This window comes from Telopea speciosissima, chromosome 7, assembly GCF_018873765.1.
Source record: "Telopea speciosissima isolate NSW1024214 ecotype Mountain lineage chromosome 7, Tspe_v1, whole genome shotgun sequence".
NCBI classification, from domain to species: domain Eukaryota; kingdom Viridiplantae; phylum Streptophyta; class Magnoliopsida; order Proteales; family Proteaceae; genus Telopea; species Telopea speciosissima.
In genome coordinates this window covers 43315521-43342862 of record NC_057922.1, presented here as the reverse complement: position 1 = coordinate 43342862, position 27342 = coordinate 43315521, and the positions used below count along the sequence as shown (strand labels likewise).

Sequence of the window (27342 nt, the reverse complement as noted above, 5' to 3'; positions counted from 1 at the left end):
GAGAAGGGCATGAACCGTCATTTGATTGAATAAAAAATATACAACCACATGAATCCGTAAAGATTAGTCACAATGAAAACAAATAAATCCCATTTGAATTTACAAATTATACTAAAGAAGAAATTTTCTCAGCACCCTCGGTGAATAAGAATATTTGAAGATCATAAATCTCCCCTATTGAGATTTTTTGTCTTGTATTATATAATGTGGTTTTGAAAATTGTATTTTTATATATATTTTTTAAATTGGAAACTACAAGGGTCATTAGGATTAAGAAGGAAATTTTTGTAAACAGAGATACGATTCACCGTGGACATAAACACCTTGTTGAACCACATATATCTTTTGGCTATGGGTGTTTAATTGTTCTTTCTTACATAGCATTTTCGAATCGTAGATGAGTGCAGGAACAAGTTCTCATACGAAAATTAATAATTCTCGTATGCCCTTAGTGTTGGAGTTCCACGCGGAATGTAGAAAAATAGTCTCACATCAGATATGAATGAGAGAATGTGTGTGTGTGTGTATGTGGTAGGGGGGGTTATACGTACTTAGGCACCAGAACCCAATGTGATCTTGGATGCTCCATTGTGGAGGGAAAGACGGGGAAAGTCTCGATAACTCCCACATGAAGGGGGAGATTGTTGTGATTCTTTTCGAAAGACAGAAAAATAGTTCCACAACGGATATGAATTCTTGAGCAGTCTCTCAGTAACAATTAGCTTTTGAGGATGAGTTCTACCAAGTCCCCAACACTTTGGTAGAACCTGATCCAGCCTCATTGTAGATTAGCTTTAAGTCCATACACCCCCTTGGTACAGTACGACTCTTAGGAGAAAATGACAGGAAACCATTTCACCATGTGTGGAAGAGAAAATGTGCATATGCAAGGGGTGGTACCTTGGTGGAGCCAAGGCCGACAAAAATTAGTCCCCAACCAGGCCCCGCACCCACTAGCAAACAGGCTTCTCTAGATCTTTATACTTCTATTACCTCTCTCCACAATAATATCAAATACCTCCCTCCACAAGAAAAGGCAACTTCTCTAGATCTTTCCACTTCTATTAATTCAAATTGGACCAAATTTATATGCTCATCTTACCTTCCAGAGCAAGGATCTGAAGAATTCAGCACTGCAAATGGAAGGCCTCAGTTTCTATGTTGGAGTCATAGGTAATAGTACTTATCTGTCTATGCTCTCCCAATCCCTTCAACCAATACTTCTTATTGTGCAGTTGATACACTCTCTCACTCTCTTGGCTTCTGACTTTCTTGTTCAGGCAACATCATTTCTGTTCTAGTTTTCCTTTCTCCTATGTAAGAACTCTTAACTCCCCTAAAGTATGGAAGTAACCCAGTTGGGTTTTTTAGATATGGAGTTAGAATTTAAAACCCAGAAGGGTTGAAGCATTTGTGAGAGAGTTTATGGTGGGTAATGGACTAACACAGTAAGTAAATTGTGAATGTGATGATATATAACAGAGGGACGTTTCAGAGAATAGTGAAGAACAGATCCACAGAAGAGTTTGAGAGCCTTCCTTACATCTGCACTTTGCTCAACACTGCCCTTTGGACTTACTACGGCATCATCAAACCTGGTAGTTATCTTGTTGCCACTGTCAATGGTTTCGGTGTTCTGGTCGAAGCCATATATGTTGTTCTATTCCTTATATTTGCACCTGCAGAATTGAAGGTATCTGCAGCGCCTGCTTTCTTTGGTATCATTATAGATCATAGTAATTATAATAATAGGCCAAATGTTCTCTGTGTCGGGGCGCAGGATGCACCCAGACGCATGAGGTGGGCATAGTGACCCCCCCTGAATGATCGAAATGATCGCCCCATGTGTCTGGGTGCAGCACTAAAGCCTGCGCTCCCAGACAGAGAACAATGGAGAGTGTTTTCTGTGGGGGAGGAGGGCAGAGGCCCTGTGCGCTGGTATCTAGGGGCGGAAGTTTTGCCTTTTATGGGGTGGTGCAGAGTGGTCATTTTGCCCCCATTGTGTCTGGGCGTGGTGCGCCCTCACCCCCGCCCTCACCCCACAGAGAACATTTACCCATAATAATAATAAGAATAGGACAAGAGATCGCTGTCTGGTCGTGTAGTGCCTGCACCAGCACTAGCCAAGGAGATGGGATTTTTTAGTTAACTAGGGCTGAAGGGTAATTTTACGTGGTCCCATGTCTGGGTGCAGGAAGCACACAATCGGTAAGCGTTCTTTTTCAAATAATCTTCTTTAATGGTGATCTAATTAATCTCTACGTTCTTCAGGCAAAGACAGTGATTCTTCTGGTGATATTGGATGTTGGATTTCTGGCAGCAGTAATTCTGGCAACCCATTTCTCAATGCATGGAGATCTGCGGATTGATGTACTGGGATTCATATGTGCAGGGTTAAATATAGTTATGTATGGTTCACCTCTTGTAGCCATGGTAAGTGCATATCCAGTACTGACCTTTTTTTCTTCATAAAATCTCAAAAATAAATCTCATGTTGTGCACTTGTGGGCAAGAGATCAAGAGATCGTTTTGTCTAGTCATGTAGCGCTTGCATCAGCGTGGGACCAATGAGAGCACAAGTAGGGAGGTTTGTTGAAATGGGATTTTCAATTTCACTTGGAATTATTGAATGGTAAATTCACGTGGTCCTGTGTTTGGGCACAAGAACCACGTGACCGGCTAGCATTCTTTTTCCTAATACAATTCAACCAATTATTCATTTACCATCCATGGAATTTGGTGGGAAAATTATCTTCTCCAGTACCTTGCCTGGCCCAATTCCCCAGTGCCTCTAATAAGGAGGGTGGACCCCACCCTGGCAAAGTGTTCGGGCAGGGGTAGGGTAGTCATTTCCCCCCCTCTGTTAGAGGCACTGGGGAACTAGGTCAGGCAGAGAACTAGAGGGGATAAAGATCTGAGTTTGGTATCCCAGCCCATGCCATGCCAGTGCATTGTAAGATAGTACTTTAAATACGCATAAACAATTCCTTTGAAGAAAGTGTTGCGTCAAAAAATAGCTCAGCGGTCCTTCGAGTGTCGTAACTTGCAAAAGACCCTGGGTGACAAAGGAGAACCAGTGTGGTTCCGACCTAGGACTCTCCGATAACTAAGTTAGATCTCTCTGAGCAAACAGATGAATAGTAGAATTCAAGTTGAGTTAAGATGTCCCCTGATGGGGCTGTGTACCTTGCCTTTTATAGTAGAGCATGGCGGTGTGGAGAGTCCCAGTTGATGTACAGTGTTTGCCGTAGGTGATAGAGTCCCTAAGTAGCAGGGCTTATCCTTGATAGGTTGTCTTCCCGTGAGACGTGGTGTCATGGTAGACCTGGTAGTCGTCTTCGTGAGAGGCGTAGTGTCATGATTGACTTAGCATCCTTGGTGGATAGACCTCATCTACGTGGTAGATGAGGTTCCTAGTATATGAGTCCGTTCAGACTACGTGACTTGATAGGCGGTGGCCTAGAGTCCTTGGTGATGCAGTCTTTGTCTTGTTTATGGTGGTGGTTGTTGCCGTGTTCGAGGGAGCTGTCGTCCAAGGGGGTTGGCGCCCAAGGAGGTCCACACCCCAAGGGGGTTTGGGGCCCAGGGAGGTCTGCGCCCCCAACGGGGTTGGCCCCCAAGGGTGGCCGCGCCCGATGGGGTTGGCCCCCATGGGCGTTGGTGGTCGGCGTCTGTGGTCGGTTCTTCCTCGATTCTGTCTTGGCCCGCATTATTAGGTCGTGCCATGTGGCGACCTCTGATTGGTTGGTGTGAATTTAGGTTCATCATTTGCCCCCCACTCTCTTGGAACAGTGTGCTCAAGAGAGTATCATTTGCGTACTTGTACCCATTAGGGGGTTCCCTGCGAATAATTTTTTTTCTGAGGATGTGCTTGTGAATTTCTTGGTGAGGGAGAGGTTGTGGGTTCAAGCCTCTCCTCTCCCATTTGTTTTTTTGTAGATATATATGCTCTTGTCTCATTCTTCCTTTTCACTTTTTCCATTTCTCTTCCTCTCTCTCTTGTTTTTGCTCTATTTGCTTTTTGCATCTTCCACTTTGGCTTGGCATTGAGTTTGGTTACTATTCATTGTGCCCCCCATATGTTTGTTCTTGGGTCACAATGAGAAGTAGTGTTCTCCCTTTGCGCGCTTGACGCCTCTTGGCTTCTAGCTTTGACTTGGCTTGCTTCGACGTGCATGGCTTAGTATTTGGCCTTGGCTTTGTGCTTGTACTCGCTTGGTTGTTGATCTGTTTTTAGCTTGCCTTGGTTGATGCTTGCCCATTGTTCACCATCCACGATCTACGCCCGCCGGTCGACGCTTATCTCGATCTACACCGGGCTCTGATCCGCGCTCGGCTTGGTCCGTGCCCTTCTGATTCGCGCCCAAGCGTCCACACCTGCCAATCCGTGCCCTTCTGATTCGCTCCCAAGCGCCTGTGCCCGCCGATCCACGCCCTTCTGATTCGCGCCCAAGTGTCCACGCCCTTCTCAATCCGCGCCACCTGGTTCGCGCCCTTCTCGATCCGTGCCCTTCTGGTTGCGCCCTTCTCGATCCAAGCCCCCTGGTTCGCACCCTTCTCGATCCGCGCCCCTCTGAGTCTGCGCCCTTCTGGTTTGCGCCCTTCTCTGGTTTGTGCCTGGTATGGTCCTTTCTTTCTCTTCTCTCTCCTTTTTTTTTTTTTTTTGACTAGTTCGGCCCTGGTGGTTGCAGGTGGGCATCCCTCTCTTCTCATCGATTGCTTGATCTTGAGAGGTAGTCGCTCTAAGTAAGTAGTCAGTCTGTTTCATTATTTGCCCATGTCTTCATCTGATGACTCTGATCCTACTACGGTCGTTGTTGGATCTGCTGAGGAGTCTTCTTTGGGGTCATCATCCCCCGCGGATACTTCTTCTTCCTTGCCTTCCCCTGTTGCTAGTGATGGGGATGAGGAGGTTTCTGGAGGTCCAGCCCCTAGCAGGGGTCGTAAGGTCTCCAGAGCTTCTACTTCAGTCGGTGACCCTGAGAGCAAGTTGGCTCATATTCCTAGCATCTTGACTTCTTCGGACTTGGCATCACTTCATCGGGAGTACCATATACCCTCTGAGGTTGTTCTTCACGTCCCTGGTCCTGATGACCGCGCTTACTCCCATCAAGCGGATGAGGTCTGCCTCTACCGTATCTTCTTCACTCATGGTCTTCGTTTTCCCATCTCCCGCTTTGTGGAGTTGGTGTTGGAGCACTGGGGTCTCACTCCTGGGCAAGTGTTGCCCAACTCTTGGCATGTCATTCTTGGCTTTTAGGTGTTCTTCGCTCGGAGGGGGCGTGCCGCCGCCGTTCCCCTGTTCTCTTACTTCTATGTGTTGAAGAAGGGGGAAGGGGGGTGTTTCCACTTTGCCCGTCGTCTCCCTAGGGGGTCGCTCGCCGCACTCGATCCTCTGGTGGGGATCACCAGCTTAGTGAAGTATTGGAGAGACCGTTTCATTTTTGCCATGGTCCCCCGATGTGCCTTGCGATCTACCTGGGAGGTTATTGATGTCAAGGGGGTGAACCTCCCTCTTGAGTTGAGCGACTTTGAGCGCGATTCCCTCCAGCGATGTCAGGGATGCGACCCGTTCAACGTCCGTCAACTGGATTCCGAGGCCTTCTTATGTCTTTGGAAGTTGAGTCCTGGTAAGACATTTGGCTTCTTTGGTATTTGCTTATATACTTTTCTTCTGTGCACCTATTATCTGACTTGTTGTATGTTCCTTGATTGTATGTTGCGGTGTAGTGGATATTCGACCTGATCTTAGTGTCTTTTGCTCGAGTTTGCGGAAGAGGAGTACTGAGGCTGCTCCACCTGGGGTTGGTTCTTCTGCTGCTGATCCTCCAGTCCCTACTTCTTCTCCTTCCGGGGTCGCTAGGACCAAGCGGAAGGGAGGCCCTGACCCCCTGGCTCGGTGAGGTCTAGACCTCGGGTTATTCTTCCACGGTCATCTCATACTGTCACAACTCCTGGATCCTCTGTTCCACCCCCTTCTAGAGGCAAAGGGGTGGTCTCCTCTTCTTCTGACGCTATTGTTGATCCGCCCACCTCCTCCCCTTTGGTGCTACCTTAGGATCTTCAGGAGGGAGCGACGTTGACCAGTCGCGATGTATGCCGAGTGGCTAGATATGGGGAGGCTTCCCAGTGAGCTTTCGGTCCTGCAAGGGTTTAGCGACGCCTTCCTGACACAGTCCCTCAACCAGGACATAGCTTCTGTGAGTTGTGCTTCTCACTCTTTTTCTTTTGGTGTTGTTATTGCTCTTGTACTTGGGATGATTTTTTGTGGCTATGTTGCTTGCAGGTCCAACATCGTGTCACGGAGACTGTGCTTTGCCTAGAGAGCCATGCCTTCCGAGAGATCCAGCTGAACCGCAAGTTTCAAGGCTTGGAGAGGGAGCTTCAGGGGCATAAGGTCGCTCGGGAGGAGGCCGTGGCACAGGAGAGGAGTGTGGCTGAGGAGCTCAGGGTGGCGTCTGCTACAGCGACTGAGAGCTCATCTAGAGTTCGTGCCCTAGAGAAGGAGTTTCGCGCTTTGAGGCAGAGTCATGTGGTTGAGGTGTCCAAGGCTAGGGAGCAAGCAGTGGCAGCTTATCAGAAGTCTCTTGAGATCACTGCGTACTTCTACAAGTACAACCAAGAGATATATGAAGCCGGCATCTGAGACTTGGCGGTCCGCATTCTAGAGACGACCCCCGACTATGACTTCTCAAGGTTCCCGGAGGTCACCACGTCGTTGCCTGCGACTACGGCTGTGGCTCGTGCTTCTCCGGAGGGCGACATTGTGGCAACGGAGGAGGGGGTAGTCTTGCCAGAGGAGAGTGTTGCTCGCCTTGCTGAGGCTAATATGATGTCCCCCGCTGGGTCGGATGCCGCCCCTCCGTCTGATGCACCCTGAGTTGATAGGTTTTTTTTTTATGTTGAACTTTGGATTGTGATCTCTTTTGGATTGTATGTACTTGACTTTTTTATCTTCTTCGATGTGGATGTTGCATATATGTGATCTTTGTTGCCTTGACGGTTCTCTTACCTTTGTAACCCCCGACGGTCTGTAATTCTTAGTGATGTTTACGTCTTGGCGGTCTACGGACCTTGGTGGCCTACGGGCCTTGGCAGCATAACGCCTCGGTGGTCCTCGAACCTTAGTGGCATAACGTCTTGGTGGTCAACAGACCTTGGTGGCCAACGGGCCTTGGAGGCATAAAGCCTTGGTGGTCTACGGACCTTGGTGGCATAACGCCTTGGTGGTCAACGGACCTTGGTGGCATAACGCCTTGGTAGTCAACGGACCTTGGTGGCCAACGGACCTTGGAATGGTGGCAGTGATCTGGTCGAGTAGTAGAAGATGAGTATTTTCGAAACCAACTCTTTACTTCAATAAAAAATTTCAAATAATTCTTGAAATAGTGATGCCATCTACTGCTACTGCTACTACTACTGTTACCACTACCGCTACTATTTTATTGCTGCTGTTGGCGGTGTTGCTGCTCTACTGCTATTACTTCTACTGATAGTACTTCTTCAAGTGTTCTGAGTTCCAGGTACGGTCTACCTTCTTGCCCCCCGGAGTTTTCAAGCGGTATGTCCTTGGACGTATCTGCTTGGAAACTATGTATGGTCCTTCCAAGTTTACTGATAGCTTCCCTTCTTTTCGCGGCTGCGATGCACTTGCCCTCCTTAGTACTAGGTCCCCTTGATGAAATAGCCTTTCTCGCACCCTGGCGTTGTAGTACTTGGTTGTTCGCTGCTGATATGCCATGTTCTTCAGTAATGCCTTCTCTCGTACCTCATCCAGGAAGTTCAGGTTGGCTCGCAGTCCATCTGTATAGGTTCTCTCATTGAAGTGTAGTACTCTGTGGGACATGGCGAGGACCTCTACTGGTGCCAATGCTTCTGTGCCATATGCCAAGCAGAATGGGCTTTTCCTATGTGGGTGTTCTTACTGTGGTGCAATATGCCCGCAGGAAACTCAGTAGTTCTTCGACCCACTTTCCTTTGACCTTTTTCAGTCTTTTCTTTATGCCATCCAGTAGGGTTCGGCTTGTGACCTCCACTTGACCATTGGCCTGTGGGTATGCTACCGAAACAGGTCGATAGTCAATGTTGTAGCTTTGGCCGAAGGCTCTAAACTTAGGGTTGTTGAATTGCTTCCCATTGTTGGAGACTATAATTTGTGGCACACCGAACCTGTAGATGATGTCATCACGGATGAACTTCTCCATTTCATTCTTTGTGATCTTGGCCAATGGCTTGGCCTCTACCCACTTGGTGAAGTAGTCGATGGCGACCATTAAGTACTTGCGGTTGCCTGATGCTGCTGTGAACTCTCCCAAGATGTCTACCCCCCACATGACAAAGGGAATAGGGTTGAGGATCGATGTCAGTTTGGTGGCGGGTAGATGGGGTACTGGGGTGAACAATTGACATTGCTCACAAGCCTTGATGTATTGTATTGCTTCCTCTTGCATTCTTGACCAGTAGAGTCCTTGTCGAAGGATTTTGTAGGCTAGTTGTCGTCCTCCCATGTGGTTTCCACAGATCCCCTCATGTACTTCTGCCAAGGTATATTGGGCTCCCTTGGGTCCTAGGCACCGAAGTAGTGCTACTGTGGCCTCCCTCTTGTACAATACTCCGTCCAGGACGGTGTACTTTGTAGCTCTCATTCTTATCTTTCTTGCTTTACTTTGTCTTCTGGTAAGACGTCGTTCTGTAGGTAGCTGAGTATAGGGTCCATCCAGCTAGGCCCTTCATCAATTTCATTGACTTGCTTCTCCTGGGATGTTGGTTCATGTAATATTTCCACGTACACTGCACTGGCCAGGTTTTTGAGTTCATCGTTGGCTAGCCTGGACAGTGCATCAACGGTGGCGTTCTCGACCTTGAAAACTCGAACCATGTCAAACTTCACGAACCCGCTGATCAACTCTCGAGCACGTGCTAAGTATCACGCCATTCGATCGATCTTCGCCTCTTACTCTCCATTCACCTGGTTCACCACTAGCTGGGAGTCACTTTGGATGGATAGGTGTGTGACTTAAATGGCTTTGGCCACCCAGAGTTCAGCCAGTAGTGCTTTGTACTCTATTTCATTGTTGGATGCTGGGACGGCAAACCGGAGGGCATATTGGATTCGAAATCCTTCAAGGCTGGTGAGTATGAAACCAGCTCCGCTTCTTGTGGCGTTACTCGAACCATCCACGACCACTCCCATGATCCTCGGTCTTGGTCCTCTGGTTCCTTTGCTTCTACCTCAGTCTTAGGTAGGGTGCATTCGGCGATGAAGTCCGCTAGAGCTTGGCCTTTAATGGCTGCCCTGGGTTGGTACCTAATGTCGTGTTCGCTCAGTTCAACCGCCCAGGCGATCAACCGTCCGGAGATGTCTGGCTTGTGCAGTACCTTCTTCAATGGTAAGTTGGTGAGGACTGTGATGGTATGGGCTTAGAAGTAAGGTTTGAGCTTCCTAACCGCGATCACCAGTGCATATGCTACCTTCTCAATCCTTTTGTACCTGGTATTTGCATCAATCAAGACATGGCTAACATAATAGATGGGTCTCTGTATTTTACCCTCTTCTTTTAGTAGCACTGCGCTCACTGCGATGGGTGTCGTAGCCAAGTAAATCTGCAACTCTTCGTTGGGTTCTGGGCGCCCAAGCAATGGTGGATTCTCGAGGTACACTTTCAGCTCTTCAAACGCTTTTTGGCACTCCTCTGTCCATGCAAAGTCTTTAGGACTTCGGAGGTTCTTCAATGTCTTGAAGAATGGTAGGCACTTATCTCCCGACCGTGACACAAACCTTGAAAGGGCAGCGATCCTTCCATTCAATCTCTGTATTTCTTTGACTATCCGGGGTGGTGCCATCTCTTGGATGGGTTGGCTTATATTCCCCGTACTGAGACCATGAACCCCAGGAATTTTCTTGACGTCACCCCGAAGGCGCACTTCGCAGGGTTTAGCTTCATCTGGTTCCTTCTTAGCACGACGAACGCTTCTTCCAGGTCGGTCAAGTGTTGGTGGGCTTGGACACTTTTCATGAGTATGTCATCTACGCACACCTCCATATTACGCCCAATCTGTTCTTCAAACATCTTGTTGCCCATCCTCTGGTAGGTGACCCCTGCATTCTTCAATCCGAACGGCATGACATGATAGCAATAGTTCTCCAAGTTCGTTCGGAAGACAGTGTAAGACTCGTCATCCTCATGCATGAGGATCTGATTGTAGCCAGAATAGGTGTCCATGAAACTTAGCATCTCATGTCTGGCGCTGGCGTCGATCAGTAGATCGATCCTGGGTAGTGGGTACTCGTCTTTTGGGCACACCTTGTTCAAGTCAGTGTAGTCGACGCACATTCTCCACTTCCCATTAGGCTTGGGTACCATGACCACGTTCGCGAGCCAGGTAGGGAACTTCTCTTCTCTGATGAACCCTGCTCGGCTCAATTTCTCGACCTCTTCCTTGATGGCTGCCTATCTATCGAGGGTAAAATTTCTTCTCTTTTACTGGTTGGGTATACATGTAACCAGTGCTCTGCTATGGATCTGGGTATGCCTGGCATGTCTGCAGTTGACCATGCGAAGACATCCATGTTAGTTTGAAGGAGGTGCCCTAGTTCTTCTTTCTGCTCATCGCTCAATAATGAGCCAACCTGTATGACCTTGGAAGGGTCGTCTTTGCTGAGTGGCCAGGGGATGAGGTCCTCCACCGATCTTCCTCTTTTTTCTGTCAGTTCATCTCTCTGGGCGCTGACCAGGTTCTCTATGCATAGTGTCATCCCCCGTGTGTTGCCATTGTTCTTCTTCACGAAGGTGGCATAGCAGTCTCTGGCCTTCTTCTGATCACCTCAAACTTCCCCCACTCTGTTGTCAGTGGGGAACTTCATCTTCAGGTTGAGTGGAGACACCACACCTCTAAGGGCTATCAGAGAAGGTCACCCTAGGAGGCGATTGAACTACACCACGGACCTGATGACCATGAAGTTTACCATGATGGTCACCTGTTGAGGGTGCTCTCCAAAGGTGACAGGCAGCTCTATGGTGCCTCTAATGGAGGTTGTGGCGCCCGAGAATCCATGGAGGTAGGTGGGTTCTGGCTTGAGTTGATCGTCTCCGAATCCGAACTTGCAGTAAGCTTCCAGTGAGAGTACATCCACAGACACCCCTGTGTCTATAAGCACCCTGTGCATGGGTCGGTTGGCTATCTCTACCTGTACTACCAAGGCGTCCTCATGTGGAAAGCTCACACCTTCCAAATCATCATCCGAGAAGGAGATCACTGTCTTGGTCTTTGCTATCTTACTTGGCTTCTTTATTACTCCCACGAACCTGGCATGGGCTTAGGCCTTTCTGGTTGATTCTTGCCCTGGTCCTCCAAGTATGGTGAGGATGGGGGCTCCCTTGGTGCCGCTGGGCTCTGCTACATCTATTCTTTCATCAGTGCAGTCTCTCTCCCTATCTTGGTCCGCTCTTCTTTTTTCCCTCCTTGGTTCTCTTTCTCGGTCACGTCCTCGATCTCCCTGGCCTGAACGGCCATCACGTATCCCCTTCACATACTTGTTCAAACTCCCTGCTTTCACAAGACCTTCTATCTTCCTCTTCAGTTGGTAGCAATCTTTTGTGTCATGCCCATAGTCCTTGTGGAAGAGACAGTACTTGTTGGGATTGTGCTTCTCAGGTCCTGCTAGCATGGGTCGTGGCCATTGAATTAGGTCACGGTCCTGGATCTGCATAAGAAGTTGGGACCTGGTGGTGTTCAGCGGTGTGAACTCTGGACTGCCAGCTCTCTCACTCCTCTCCGGGCTACTGTCACCTCTTCCTGATGGGTGATCGCCCTTCTCTTGTCGACGTTCAGTCCTCGACCTCTTACTCTCTTTACGGTCATCTGGTGCTGACCTCTTGTTGTCCTGTGGCTTGGCTTCAATTGCCTTCTTCCGAGCTTGTACTATCTCGGCCATGTTGGCGAACTCGTTGCATCGCTCCAAGAGCTCCTTCATAGTCCTGGTCTCATGATGCGCCAGGTCCTTGAGCAACTCCATATCTCGGATGCCCCCAGCCAAGGCAGTATCTGGGTCTGGTCGTCTAGGTCTCTGACTTCTAAGGACTCCTTGGTGAACCTACTGACATACTCCCTGAGGGACTCCCCAGGATTTTGTATCACGTTCAGTAGATTAACCGTGGTCTTCTGTTGCTTGACGCTGCTCTAGAAGCAGGTCAAAAACTGTTCACATAGCTCTGCAAATGATCCAATCGACCGATGTCACAGTTTGGAGAACTATGAGGTCGCCGCACCCTTGAGGGATGCAGGGAATGCTCGACAGGATACCACGTCCGATCCACCATATAGCATCATCATGCCATTGAAATAATTGACGTAGTCATTAGGGTCGGTGGTACTACTGTAGAGTTCAAAGGTGGGTAGCCTGAACCTGGATGGGAGTGAAGCTGACATGATCTCTTCTGAGAAGGGGTGTTGTCCAGGGATTGAGTGTGTCTCACCCTTGGTCTGCTTCTTCAACCCTTCCAGCTTTTCGCCCAACTCTCAGAGTCTCTTGTCTAACTCTTCATCCTATGTTTATCCTTCACGTCTGACTGGTCGTTCGCTATGAGCTCGTTCACGTCCTCTCCTGGAAGTCCCCTCCCGTCTGGACTGTTGGCAAGATGGTGAAGGGTCGCGTCGTGATGAATCTTGCCTTGACCGCGAGGGGCTTGCTTCATGGTAAGTCCGACTTTGCTCTGGCACATGACTTCCTCCTAGTCAACCATCAAACACCGACCTCCCAATGGACCCTTCAGGGTTAGGTATAATGGATCGGTGTGATAGTGTTCTCCCCTGATTCGACCGTGCTGGAGGATCCGCCGACCTCCCCCTAGGTTGGGAAGGCTCTCCCCGCTGCCTGGTGTGCCTTTTTATCTATCACCCCTGGGAGGGGACCTCTTAGAGCTCTGTTCACGTCGAGGGTCCGTCCTGCAACTGTGTGATGTTGCAAGCTACCTCAGGTAGTCACAAAAGAGTCGTTTATCCTCAAGGATCTGTCGCTGTAGGTCATTGATCTGACCCATAGTTGCTGGGGCATTGGGGTCAGGTACCACCTCCACCACCACTTCGTTGTTGGGTTCGACCACCGCAACTTGATCATTGTCTGGGATCTCGCTCTCCAGAGAGACATGGTCCTGGTTATTGACTCTACGACGTGAGCTCTTTGAAGGAGGGGATCCATTCCCCTCCCTCGGGGCATTGTTGGTGGAGGGAGCGGTCTTCTTACCTAGTGGTGCCATGGTTGAATAGTTATGGAAACAAGCTAGTAGAGGTAATAGCTAGCGTCGTTCCCACAGACGGTGCCAATCTGTTGCGTCAAGAAATCGCTCAGGGTCCTTCGAGTGTCGTAACCTGCAAAAGACCTTGGGGTGACAAAGGAGAACCGGTGTGGTTCCGGCCTAGGACTCTCCGATGCTTAAGTTAAATTTCTCTGAGCAAACAGATGAATAGTAATATTCAAGTTGAGTTAAGATGTCCCCTGACGGGGCTGTGTACCTTGCCTTTTATAGTAGAGCATGGCGGTGTAGAAAGTCCCAGTTGATGTAGAGTGTTTGCCGTAGGTGATAGAGTCCCTGAGTAGCAGGGCTTATCCTTGATAGGTTGTCTTCTCGTGAGATGCAGTGTCATGGTAGACTTGGTAGTCGTCTTCGTGAGAGACGTAGTGTCATGATTGACTTAGCATCCTTGGTGGATAGACCTCATCTACGTGGTAGATGAGGTTCCTAGTATATGAGTCCTTTCAGACTACTTGACTTGATAGGCGGTGGCTTAGAGTCCTTGGTGATGCGGTCTATGTCTTGTTCATGGCGGTGGTTGCTGCCGTGTTCGAGGGAGACTGTGCCTGGGGATGACGTGTTTGAGGGAGCTGTCGTCCAAGGGGGTTGGTTCCCAAGGAGGTCCACACCCCAAGGGGGGTTGGCGCCCAAGGGTGGCCGTGCCCGATGGGGTTGGCGCCCGTGGACGCTGGTGGTTGACGTCTACGGTCGGTTCTTCCCCGGCTCTGTTTTGGCCCGCATTCTTAGGTTGTGCCACATGGCGACCTCTGATTGGTTGGTATGAATTTAGGTTCATCAGAAAGCAAGAAAAGAAAAGAGAAAAAAAAGAAAAAAAAATTATGAAAATGGGGAGAAAGAAAGACAACAAATAGCTATAATTGTTTATGCTTTTCTTAGTGTAATACTGTAATAGTAGAAGGTAGTAACAAGGGGCTTTGGCCTTGTTATAATGAAGGAATTTTAATAAATGGATTAATTGATGAAAATTGGATTTTTTTTTTTTTTTTTTTTTAAATCTTAAATTAGTTCGATAGAGATTGATTCAATCAATATTGTATCGGTATCGGCTGAAACCGATAATTAAGGGTACTGTTATGTATCGGTATCAGCTAACACCAATAAGAGTACCGATACCGATAGCTAAAACGTACTTTGAAAGATTACTGAACTCAGATTTATATGAGAGAATTATTGCAGAAAACAGTGGTGACGACGAAGAGCGTGGAGTACATGCCTTTCTTTCTGTCTTTTTTCCTGTTCTTAAACGGTGGGATTTGGGCATTTTATGCGTTGCTTGTTGGAGATTACTTCCTTGGAGTAAGTTCTAATCAAAACCCATAAATTTTTATACAATCAAGTCAAATGCTATTATTACTGTCACCGGATATATGATAGATGAACAATCGTCACATATTTAATTATGTCATCTCATTTATTTTTTATTTTTTTTTTCCCTTAAATATCTCATTTAATTCTGTTGAGGTGAAAACATGGGAACAATGTTCTATTTCGATGTGAGCATCTTACGGAATCGTGTTTTTCACACAAAAACGTATATGTAGAATCAACGAAAATTTGAAATAAAACAAACACATACAGTCAAGAGACAAGAGATATACATGATTCGATAAAACTACCTATGTCTATAGAGTGAGATCCAATCTTCAACAAAGATTCAAGAGAAGAGAAACTATGTAACTCTTTCAATTTGATACCCAATCCGAGCCTGCTTGTACGCCCTCCGCTCAATCATCTCCCATGCACTCTTTGATACTCACTTTTAGTACACACGTTGTAACCCATGGAATCTTGCTTGGATACTTACATCTTGAATGCTCATTTGGATCATCACTATTCTTCCTGAGAAGCACTTCTCGTTTTTTATAGGACTTCCCTTCCACTTTTGGAAGACTCCACTTCTTGAAGACTTCAACCACCTTGGAAGACTCTACCTCTCTCATTCTCTTCGAAAACTCAACTCTTAAAGACTCCACCTCTTCCACTCTCTTGGTAGACTCCACCTCCTTAGAAGACTCTGTTACGTGCTACGTGTGTAACTAAAAAATAATAGTTATTGTGGGGTTATTAGTATTATTTAGTTATTAATCCCTATTAGTGAGGTAGTGTGTTGGAGTTACTATTAGCTAATAACGTTAATTTGGTATGTGAATGGAATACGTGAGTTGTAGAGTTAATTATTTGTAAATCCCTATTTAATAGAAGAAAGTGAAGAAATATTTATCTTTGAAAATATTAAAATATTCTTGAGTTTATCTTGAGAGAGGCAAACTACCTCCCAACAAGATAGAGACGTCTGGCTTCGTCCGTAAAACCTCTCTATTTTCTTTCATATTTCTTTTCTTTCTACCTTTAATTTTTATTTTTTCTTATTTTATTTCTTTCTCTTCCTATATATTCTCTCTTTTTTTTCTTTATTTTATTTTGAATAATCCGTGCACATATCATTCTATTTCTTTCACTCACTCTACCTAAATGTCTCTCCTCCTCCTCATTAGAAGACCCTAATGGATAACCTATCCACTGATGTAGATAAAAAACACTAGACCTAATTAATGTGTTCAATACCGAAGACCTCTTGGATTGGAATATTTTGGAACCATTACTCGTGGTCATGGATGGGTGTTTGGCTTTTAAATTTTTTCACTTTTGTTTCATGGCTCATGAGTCATGAAGGTGATGGTTGCAAGAAGCAGAAAGTGATGGAAGGTTATGGTGTTTGCTAAGCAGGTACCAAACGGGACCGGATTTTTACTTGGAACAGCACAGCTAGTGCTCTACGCGATCTACAGAAATCCCAAAGCATCGAAGAAGAAGAGATTAGAAGGGGTCGAGGAAGAATGGCAACACCACCAACATCTCATTTCTCCTGCGGATCGGATTGAGAATCCTTAAATAAGAGACAAAGAGTTGAGAAGCCTTAATTAGTAAAATCTATAATGGAAATCTTTATCTTAATTCACCCCCATTTAGTGGATTAGTTAACTACATCATTTTTAGATCGAAACAAAGGCTGTATACAGGCTAGGTAATAGAGATGTATATGGATAGTCGAAAATTCGAATTTGATTCGCATATATTTATTTGGATATTTATTCTGATAATCAGATACAAATTTAGATAGCTTTTGACATCAAGATGATAATTGTATATGGATTTGGATATTGATGTATCCACTTGGCCTCTCTGGTTTCCTGTCCGGTACAGTTCCCTAATGCCTCTAATAAGAGGGGGTGAACCCCATCCGAGCCGAGGATAAGGTGATCATTTTTGCCCCCTATGAGAGGAACTGTACGAACTGAGAGGATATATAAAGATCCGTATCCACTTCGATAATATCCGCCACTTCGATTGTAACTTAATATTATCTACAATTATTTAAGAATTTACATTATTTTTTACGTATTTTATATTGTAATTAAAATGATAATTTTATATTATCATTGAGTATAAATAATTGTGCAGTATTTTTATACTATTTTATGGTTCTTGTATGGTCTCCATAATTCGGTTTAACTTACTCATTTTATTTGGTTCACTTCTTTGATTCATAAGAAACTTGGGAATGTGTCATGCTAGCCTTAAAGAAGCAAGACACAAAAGAAAAAACAAGCAAAAATGCAGAAGTATAGAAGAGAAGTGAGGAGAGTCAATAACTAAAGACGGAAGCAGAAGAGAAGAAGTGAAAACTGAAATCGTAGGACTTGTGTTTTAGCCTTTAGGGTTTAGAATGGTTTAGATTTGCACGGATTTGGTTTATACGAGTTACATTTCATTTGATTCAGTTCAAACCGGCAATTTTTAATCTAAAATCAAAATCAAACCAAACCAAATAGACAGAATTTTTTTCTATTCAATTCGATTTGGTTTTAAATAGTCGCTTTTAGTTCTAGTTCTAAGTTGACACCCTTACATGAGTTGCTCAAATATTGGGCTGTATTTTGTCTTGAAGTCCAAGGACGTCTTCAGGCTGGATCCAAAGCCCAAATGTTACTTGGCCCAATTTGAGCCAGACCATTGATAGAAACCTTAGAATCTGAAGTAGACCAAGCTTGAAAATTCGTAGCCTCTGATTGAGGGAAAAAATAATAAAAAAAAGGTTTTATTCACCTTACAAAGAATAAAATTCTATAATACATAAGGGGAGGGTTCCCTCCGGCACCTGTGTGCAGTTTCAGGCATTGGAAGGGGTATTACGGGACAACAAATATGGGGGTGGGGTATATAGGACATGTTGAAGGGATAGTGCTATATTGTTTTGGATGGGGAAACCGATGCTAGCATGCAATTTGGGTTTTGTGCTGGCGTGGTGAGGACCTTAAACCCAATACGTAATATATCTTATAGGGAACTTATTTAAGGGGCACTGTTCTCTCTGCCGCAGCGCAGGCTGCACCCAGGCACATGGGGTGGGCGCAATGACCATCCTGCCCCCCTGAGTGGCAGGTCCATGTGCCTGAGCACAACCTACGCTGCAGCACAGAGAACATTTTCCTCTTATTTAAAACGAACATGGTGCTATCATGTTTTGACATGTACAATTTAGTAGATACAATCTAATCTCATTTCCAGCTCCCCATGAATGGTTGATGGCACCTTTCTACCATAGTTTTGGGTATTAGGATCGGCCATGGCCTATATCGATATAGTATCAGTGGAGTTGGACTAGGGAAGGGCAAAATGGTCCAAAAACCCCTTATTGGTATTTTGATGGGTAAAACGGTTTGATTCGGCCCAATACAATCGATCTATACTGGTATCGACAGCTATCACCGATGTCAATACCATGGACTAAAACCTTGCTTTCTACATTCCTACTAAATCACAATCTTAGTAGGAAAATTTTTACCTTTACTATAGGAGTTGTGGCCCAAGCCCATTTAATGGTGAAGTTTCAGCTTGGTTGATAAGTCCAACCCAAGCTGAAACTCTAAATCACTGGGCTTGGGGCGTAGGTCCAACCCAAGTCCACCCTATGTGTAGCCCAGCATTTTCTTTTCTAGGATTATTATGGATTACCTTCTTCTTTCACACTTTCTATTATCCTTCTGGCTTGAAGCTTAACACAAGTTTCATTACCAACTAAAGCAATAACACTGTAGATTGGATCTAACCAATCGGGTTGACCCGTATACTTGTAACATATTTTAACCCAAAAAAGAAAGGAAAAAGTTTCTTAGGATTCTATGGCGTGTCTTTCTATGTATAAACTTTACTCAATGTCTCATGAATAAAGTGTGCATAGCATGATGACATGTTTTTTAAACAGAACGTGAGATTAATGGATTAAAATCCTCTGCAATGCGGGCATATGGTGGTATACTGCAATGCGGCACTGAGAGCTCAACACGTGGAAGAAGAAGCTTCATCCAATGGTGTGAGCTCGATACAAGGCAGTTTTTTTTTTTTCTTTCTTCTCAAGCTTGGCACTGTTGGATGTCGCATCCTCCACGTGTCGAGCTCTCAGGCCTGCACTGCAGTGCACCGCTAGATTAGGGCACTACAGAGGATTTTTTTTCGAGATTAATGCCAAAAGAAGTGAAGATAGGATACTGATGCAGGCCAAGCCCACACATGTATGGTAAATCATATTTACGAGTACTTGGACTATCCAAAACCTTTAAAGAGGTTAGCCCGTATCAAGGCCCAAGCCCATCAAGTTAAGTCCAAGACCATCGGACCAAAAAATAACTAGTCCAAGATCAACAAAAATCTTAATAGTGGAGAATCTCTACAATGCCTCTTGAACTTCTTAGTGTTTGATGATGTGGCACCCACTTGCAAATTGTATTTGGCTAAGTTCTTTTCCTCTTGAGTCTTCTCTTGAAAATAGCATTAAGTCTATTCAAACAATAACCAATGCTTCTTAAAACAAGGTTCAAAACATAGTACTTATGCTTGGAGCAACCAACAAGATAGTGGAAAAGAAACTTTAGAGTTTTCCTAAATCAAGAAGTAATCTCAACCCTTGAAACTCAATGTAATTCAATAGTTGAGATGTTGAAGGAACTTTTAAGTTTTCTTTTTTTTATTGCCTATGAAAGGTCTACTTATCGTATTTGTAATTGAGCTTGACTTTTCAATTGAAATTGCTTTGAGCATATGTTAGAATCATGATGAGTTCTCCCCTGTGAACCTTGAAGAGTTCAACCAAGAAGCTTTTGAAGAAGTTTCTCTCTTTCCTAGAAGAGTAAGAGTATTGTTCTTCACCTACATCTTAGAAGAGTTGTAAACTATCAATAGAGTTGATTTGCATCCTAGAAAAGAAGTAAGTCACTCTATCTTTTACTCCATCCAAGTTTCTTGAATGTCCGTGCAATTGTCGTCACTTGTAACAAAATTCCGATAACTTACACTGAGAATCTGAAGAAACATTATTGATCAAAGTTGTATCCACAGAAGTCCTTGTTCATTAGGATCTGAAATTAGGTCATTATGACCTATGTTGAGCAACTTGTGCTCAATTTACTAAGCTTGTGTGATTTTGAAAAATCTAGAATCCGGGTTCAAGTTTAATTGAGCTTGTTATTATCACTCTACCGATCCGAATCCACCAGAAACAAAATGGCCCATGGGTACCATTTTAAATCTAATAGATAAAATGGGCCATTCTTGAGCTTCGAGATATTCCTCAACCAGGGTTTAAAAAAAGGAATCAGGATCTAGATTCGAATTTGAACTGCCAGAATTGATTAAGTGAGCCAAAAACCCTCAAAACCCTAGTTTCCAAACAGGATAAGTCTAATCTAAATCTATTGGAATTGGGATAGGGTTGAATTGGTTGATCCGATCAAAATTTCAAACCCAGGCCTCAACCAGCCCATCAAACATCAAGCTTCAATGCAAAACTTGAGCGCGGCTCAACCGTCCATGACGGTCTATTTCTTTTTTTTTTTTTTTTTTAAAAAAAAAAAAAAAAAAAAAAAAAAGGAGAACACCACTGAATTATGCAGAGCATGTTGCCCATGGACAGGGACACACAAAATGACTACCACACCCATTTCACAAGGACCAGTGTCAGGGTGCAAGTATTTTTATCTACTTTATTTCTTGCACGCTCTATTTCCCAAGTTCCCCTAATAGATGGGGTTGGACCCCACCCGGACAGTGAGTTTCGATAGGTGCAGGGGGTGTTTGGCGTGTTTCATTCTTTCTCAAAAATCAAAAATAAATAACAAACAAACCAAACTTAATCCATCTAGGTGGGGGAGGGACTAGGGGAAAAGAAATGTAGAAACATGGTTTAAGTAAACAGCGCCGTACATATCGGAAAACATATTTTCTTTTACCACTTAGTTTGGTTTGGTTGCAAGAAAAATAAGAAAATCCAAAGAAAAACATACGACCGTAGCCGTGCCCATCACATCCATTCTCCAGCTTTATTTTACTCATTATTCTGAAAATCTCGAGATCTAAAATGCCAATTCCAGGTTGGAACTTGGAAGTCGAACACTCGAACCTCTCCATCATGCTCCGCCTGCAGGAGCGCTGGTCTCTCTCTCTCTCTCTCTCTCTCTCTCGCTCTCTCGCTCTCTCGCATCCTCGCTCGCTCTGTGCTAAATATCCTGCGTCAATCTAGAAGGTAGATAGATAGATGCCATTGTAACTGTCTCTACCAAGCGGTAACAGAAAGCGAAAGCGAAAGCGACGATGCAGACGTCAAGGATTAGCCGCAAAGTTGCTCCCGTGGCGAACGATGGCGACTCCTCGGACAAGCTTGACCAACTTCTTCTCTCCTCCGCGATCTGTAATACCGAAGATTTAGTGCCCTTCGTACGCAAAGCCTTTGCTTCTGGTAAACCCGAAACCCTCCTTCACCACCTCCGCCACTTCGGCCGGTCTAAAGAATCCGAGATCGAGGAGGTATGTAAGGCACACTACCAAGACTTTATAATGGCCGTCGATGATCTCCGATCTCTTCTCTCCGATGTCGATTCCCTCAAGTCATCTCTCTCCCACTCAAACGAACTCTTGCAGTCTGTCGCAGGTCCTCTCTTGGCCTCCCTTGACGCCTTCGTTGTGGCTCAGAACGTCAGCCGTAACGTCTCCTTAGCCCTAGATTCCGTTCAAATCTGTGTTCGATTGATGGAGCTCTGTTCCAGAGCCAATTTTCATCTCTCTGCTAACAATTTCTATATGGCATTGAAGTGCGTCGATGCGATCGAGAGCGGTTTCCTGGAGAAAACTCCGTCTTCCACACTTCGGAAGATGCTCCAGAAACAGATCCCAGCCATTCGATCACACATCGAGAAGAGGGTCAGTAAGGAATTCGGCGATTGGCTTGTCGAGATCCGGATCGTTAGTCGGAATTTAGGTCAAGTGGCTATAGGGCAAGCGTCGTCGGCCAGGCAGAGAGAGGAGGAGCTTCGAATAAAGCAACGTCAGGCGGAGGAGCAGAGCAGGCTCAGCTTGAGGGACTGTGTTTATGCCCTGGAAGAGGAAGATGACGATGACATCCTCACTGGTGCTGCCGGAGACGATGCTAACGAGAAGTATAGTAACGGTGGCAGTGGCGTTTTGGGGTTTGATTTGACGCCTTTGTACAGGGCTTTTCATATCCACCATACCCTGGGACTTGAGGATCGATTTAAGAAATACTATTTTGAGAATCGGAAGCTTCAATTGACGTCTGATTATCAGGTATCCTCCATGACTCCGTTTCTTGAATCCCATCAGACCTTTTTCGCACAGATTGCTGGATTCTTCATCGTGGAGGATCGGATTTTGAGAACGGGTGGTGGTTTAATTTCCAAGTTTGAAGTTGAGAATCTATGGGAAGCTGCTGTTTCAAAGATGTGTTCCGTGTTAGAGGATCAGTTCTCTAGGATGCAAACCGCAAATCATCTCCTCCTTATAAAAGATTATGTTAGTCTGCTTAGTGTGACCCTTCGTAGATATGGCTACCCTGTGGATGCTCTGCTCGATGTTCTTAGCAAGCACAGTGACAAATATCATGAGCTCCTGCTCTCCGATTGTCAGAAATTTATAGCAGAAGCTCTTGCTGCTGATAAGTTCGACCAGATGCTAATGAAGAAGGAGTATGAGTATTCAATGAATGTGCTCTCATTTCAGCTCCAGACATCTGATATAATTCCAGCTTTCCCATATATTGCACCATTTTCTTCTACAGTTCCAGATTGTTGTCGCATTGTACGGTCCTTTATTGAGGATTCTGTAAGCTTCATGACATATGGTGGGCAGCTAGATTTTTATGATGTTGTCAAGAAATATTTGGAACGTCTTTTGAATGAGGTCTTGGATGGGGCACTGGTTAAGCTTATCGATACATCTGTCCATGGAGTTTCCCAGGCAATGCAGGTAGCAGCAAACATGGCCGTTTTGGAGAGGGCCTGTGACTTTTTCTTCCGCCATGCTGCCCAACTTTCAGGTATACCCTTGAGAATGGCAGAGAGAGGTAGGAAACAATTTTTACTGAAAACTGCCCGTGATGCTGCGGAAGGGATGCTTTCTGGTATGCTTAAAGCCAAAGGTGATGGGTTCATGATGTTGACTGAGAATGTGAATTGGATGGCTGATGAAGCACCACAAAATGGCAACGAGTATGTGAATGAAGTGATTATATATCTTGAGACATTAGTTTCCACTGCTCAACAGATACTTCCAGTTGAAGTACTTAAAAGGGTTCTACAAGATGTTCTTTCCCATATATCTGAGACTATCATTGGGATTCTAGTTGGGGATTCAGTTAAGAGGTTTAATATTAATGCTATTATGGGGATTGATGTTGATATTCGGATGCTGGAATCATTCACAGAAAACCAAGCTCAACTTTTCTCAGAGGAGGATGGAAATCAATTGAAGTCAGCTCTGGCTGAAGCAAGGCAGTTGCTTAATTTACTTTTGAGCAATAATCCTGAAAGTTTTCTCAACCCAGTGATTCGGGAGAGGAGCTATAACTTGCTGGACTATAGGAAAGTGGTGACGGTTTCAGAGAAGCTAAGGGATCCTTCAGATCGGATATTTGGATCCTTTGCAGGGAGGGGCCTCAAGCAGAATACAAAGAAGAAATCCCTAGATGCTTTAGTAAAGAGACTCAAGGAATTGAGCTGAATTGATGCATTACTGTATGTAAGATTGTTTGTCCTTTCATCTTACGGCTCTGATTGTGATTTTCATATGTTCATTGCGGTCAATTGCTAACTTGTTTACCAAGAAGACCCAGTGCCTGTTGCCATGATATCCTATCACAGGCATTACTAATCTCACTGTTAATTTCTCTCAGATCTCACAGTAGTTATATGTTTCCACATCCCAACCTCTCCCCCCTCCCCCCCCTCCAAAAAAAAATAAAAAAATAGATCATTTTCCTCATTCTTTTTCTGGTAAGGTTCTTTCCCTCTTACCCCTTGAGTTGTTTCTTGTATTTTGATTCTTTGAAGCCATCTCTAACAGTTATGTTTTTGGTCAATACATAAATTAGACATGAGGATTGTAAACAGGCATTTTGATCTTCAGCATTTTTGGATGCAGTTGTGCTCTTATTATCTTAAATTTTGTCTTGTGCAGTAGAGATACATGATAGACTATGTTTTTGCTCTGAACATGATAGACTATGTTGACCAAAATGTTAATATGCAGGAGCAGTCAAACATTGTCATCCATTTAAAACTTCGAATCGAATCCGGAACAGCTTTGGAATCAGTCAGAATCGACCCAAAGTTGCCTCACTCCAGATTTTGGAATTGGGTTGATTAGAATCAGAATCGGATTCTGATCCAAATCCAATTCCGACTTTTGAAACCCTGTTCAGGATGATCAGTCTAAAGTTCCCTCGGGTGCATGGTTTTAGGGATTGATATCGGATCAGTGGAATTGCCTGATCCATATCGGTATCGGTGCTCCCTAATCCTGATCCAAGGGTGATCCCATATTGATGTATCGATATGGACCTAGAAAAAAGGGAAAAAAACAAACGGGTTTTTAAATGAAAACTAAAAGTATATCTGTCCGATCCAGATAGATGCGGGACTATCGATTGAGACCAATCTCCCGCATCCGATACCGATTCCTAGAACAATGCTTGGGAGAAGAGTGTTCAACCCTGAAAAATAACTACTCATCTGATTGTAAGTAGGGGTGTAAATAAATAGTCAAAATCCGTTTCTATATCCGTGTCCGAATCCGTTTAGCACTATCCGAATCCGTCCGAAAGCTAAACGGATGTGGATACGGATAGGCTATAGTTATCCCAAAAGTAATATTTACATGTAAACGGATAAAATATCCGATCCGTATCCATCCGTATCTGTATCCGTATCTGTATCCGTGTCCATATCCGTTTAGCATTATCCGAATCCGTTCGATAGCTAATCGGATGCGGATGTGGATGTAGCACTATCCAAGCAAAATCCAATCCGTTTACTGTCCTAATTGTAAGTTTGTAACCAATTAAAACTTCTTTTTATGTTTTATTTTTTAGTGAGTAGGAATTTATTCAGCTGAACGAGCAAAGCTCATGAGATCAGAATTACAAAGTTCTTGCACCCATGGATTGGAATATGACTAAACTATCCTGCTCTCCAAGGATATGACCTTTCGGCCAGAGCCTCAGCCAAGCTGTTGCATACTCTAGGGATATGAACAAAGGAAACATGTTGAAAGTAGGTCGCCAAGGTGAGTGATATCATTCACTTAAGGAAGAAGATCAGAATGATCCAACTGGCTCCTAGTTGAACAGTCTTCAAAGCTTGAATGATATCCAGGCAGTCTGATTCAACTATTAGAACTTCAATTCCGTCTGAGAGGGCTTGAAGTATACCACTACGAATGGCCAATGCTTCTCCGATAGTGACACTTACCAATTAAAACATCATATTCGGAGAAAAGTGTTCAACCCTGAAAAAGAACACTCATCTGATTGTAGTTTCTAACCAATTAAACATCACATCAAATATATTCTTGTGGAAGGAAGGAAGGAAGCATCAATTTTGCAATTTATATAAAAAGTAATTGGTAGGCCTGTAAACGGATCGGATTCGGCTCGGATACGGATCGGATGTAATTGGATTCGAATATTTCATGGTCGAATACGGATACCTCTAAACGGATTCGGATGGATTCGGATGCGGATCGGATTTGGATTTTTTGACCATCCGTTTACACCTCTGCCTTGTGTAACCCGAACCTTCTTCCCCCTAGTGGATACAATTCAGTCTCAATCCATAGTTTTAGATCATGATTCTCTTCTCCTCATATTCTAGAACCTGTTGAATCTTCAAAAACCTTCAAGATCATTATTTACTTAATTTTTTATAATTAAGTATTCGGATTCGGATTTTTATCAGAGTATTCGGATTTTTTTCCGAATATCTCTAATCGAATACGGATGCCCCTAAACAGATACGGATGTGGATCGAATTCGGATTTTCGATTATCCATTTACAGCCCTATTTTTTGGGGGTGGATGTGGAAAAATCCATGGTGCTCTGTCTCTGCAACAGAGATACCAACCAACTTGGCTGTTGTCTTCCATTGTTCATACGTTAAATAATTATTTAGGAAATAGTTTTCTATCTTGGAGTGTGGCCTAGGCCTAGGCCAAGGAGTGCTGGGGTAGGCCACATTTCCGGAAGATATGGTTTATGAAGAAATTGGACACTAGTCCAATTTATTAGAGATGGGTTCAATGTTTTGCCTACATCCATATCTTTGTCACCACAGGGAGTGGTGGGTAGGCCACATTCCCGGAAGATATGGTTTGGGTTCAATGTTTTGCCAACACCCATATCTTTGTCACCATTTATATATGCTTAATTATGCTTTACTTGAATTCGTCCCCTGCAATTAATGGCCGGCGATGATACACTAATGGCTTACGAAGTCCTTCAACAGTATGATTTCCCAATTGGAATTGTGCCAAAATCGGTAGTTGGGTATGAATTGGACGTATCTACTGGGAAGTTCACGGTTGTCAAACTGAAAGAAAATTTAACAAAACGTGATTTGAGAAAGACTTAAAATAAAGAAGGATTTTTGGGTAGCATGCATCACATATACCAAGTTAAAAATCAGAATAAATCATCATTGTCAATCACTGAAACGAATAAACTGGTCAAATATAGAAATGACTAATCATTTGTCATTCAGATTAGTGGTACTTAGAACATAACAAGTGAACCATTGTACTTCTTATGAAAAGTAATATTTTAGAAAAAGACAAAAGACATATCAATAGAAACAACTCCAATTCAAATTGAGGTCTATTGAAAATAAACTTGTAGCCTTGGGTATGAAATGATCTCTGTGATCAGATCGAAAGAGGCAAGAGAAAGCGAACAAAATATTAGAATACTTCCTCATATCAGCAATTGTTGAATTCAGTTTCTCTATGAAGAAATCCAGTCATGCCTCAATACTTCTCTCTGGAAATTAAAATTCACGCTGGGAGACATTCTGATTTGTAAGGCCCGATAACTTGGCCGTGTCAGCAATCTCTGGATTGAAACAAAAATCACCCAAAACTCAGAATGTTTATCTCATTTGATTTAGATGCAATTTATTCATAGTATAGAAGACACATTGAACAGAAACTTAAACTAATGAGCAACCTAGGAGAAGATGGACAACAAACTCCAGAACATATAAGAATTCCTTAGACTATTTGTTGCTACGAAATTAAGCCAAATAAAATTGTTCTAAGATCAAAATACCACAAATCAATTACAATTAATGCACTTGAAATTGAGAAGAGATACTATCTTCTTCTCCAGAAGGAAAAAAACATAAAAAATAAAAAAGAACCCATTTAACACACTTTCCCCCCTTTTTCATGAGGGTAAATCTTGTTGTTTCACCTGTATATTTGAAAATTGTGCACACTAGTGACAACCTAATACTGACAAACTGATATATAAGACACCTTTAAATTTTTGAAAGCTTTTTTTAACTCCTCACTCAAATAACTTTTTAGAATAAAAGAATGGGCTATCAAAGAGAAGGTTATAAATTCTCACTAAACCACTTTGGTGATAACAAAAACCACCCATTATTTTATTATATATCATATAAATTC

The 27342-nt window shown here is 44.1% G+C and overlaps 2 protein-coding genes across 2 annotated transcripts; both read left to right on the top strand.

The window, feature by feature from the left end:
• The first annotated feature begins 1035 nt into the window (after positions 1–1035).
• Positions 1036–16205, top strand: LOC122669292 (bidirectional sugar transporter SWEET17-like). Its single transcript, XM_043866034.1, has 6 exons — positions 1036–1173; positions 1281–1317; positions 1483–1693; positions 2272–2433; positions 14490–14609; positions 16041–16205. The coding sequence occupies exons 1-6, from the start codon at positions 1140–1142 to the stop codon at positions 16203–16205; spliced, it is 729 nt and encodes a 242-aa protein (XP_043721969.1). The 5' UTR covers positions 1036–1139.
• A 4637-nt stretch (positions 16206–20842) lies between these two features.
• On the top strand, positions 20843–23448 carry LOC122669621 (exocyst complex component SEC15B-like). Its single transcript, XM_043866419.1, has one exon. The coding sequence runs from the start codon at positions 20961–20963 to the stop codon at positions 23379–23381; it is 2421 nt and encodes an 806-aa protein (XP_043722354.1). The 5' UTR covers positions 20843–20960; the 3' UTR covers positions 23382–23448.
• Positions 23449–27342: the final 3894 nt, after the last annotated feature.

What these genes read in the sequence shown, in the direction of transcription:
- LOC122669621 (XM_043866419.1), top strand. Translation starts at nt 20,961, where the DNA reads ATGCAGACGTCAAGGATTAGCCGCAAAGTTGCTCCCGTGGCGAACGAT.
- LOC122669292 (XM_043866034.1), top strand. Translation starts at nt 1,140, where the DNA reads ATGGAAGGCCTCAGTTTCTATGTTGGAGTCATAG. An exon ending in TTGCACCTGCAGAATTGAAG is followed by an intron (nt 1,694 to 2,271) that starts GTATCTGCAGCG and finishes TACGTTCTTCAG; the next exon opens with GCAAAGACAGTGATTCTTCT. An exon ending in TTGGAGATTACTTCCTTGGA is followed by an intron (nt 14,610 to 16,040) that starts GTAAGTTCTAAT and finishes TTTGCTAAGCAG; the next exon opens with GTACCAAACGGGACCGGATT.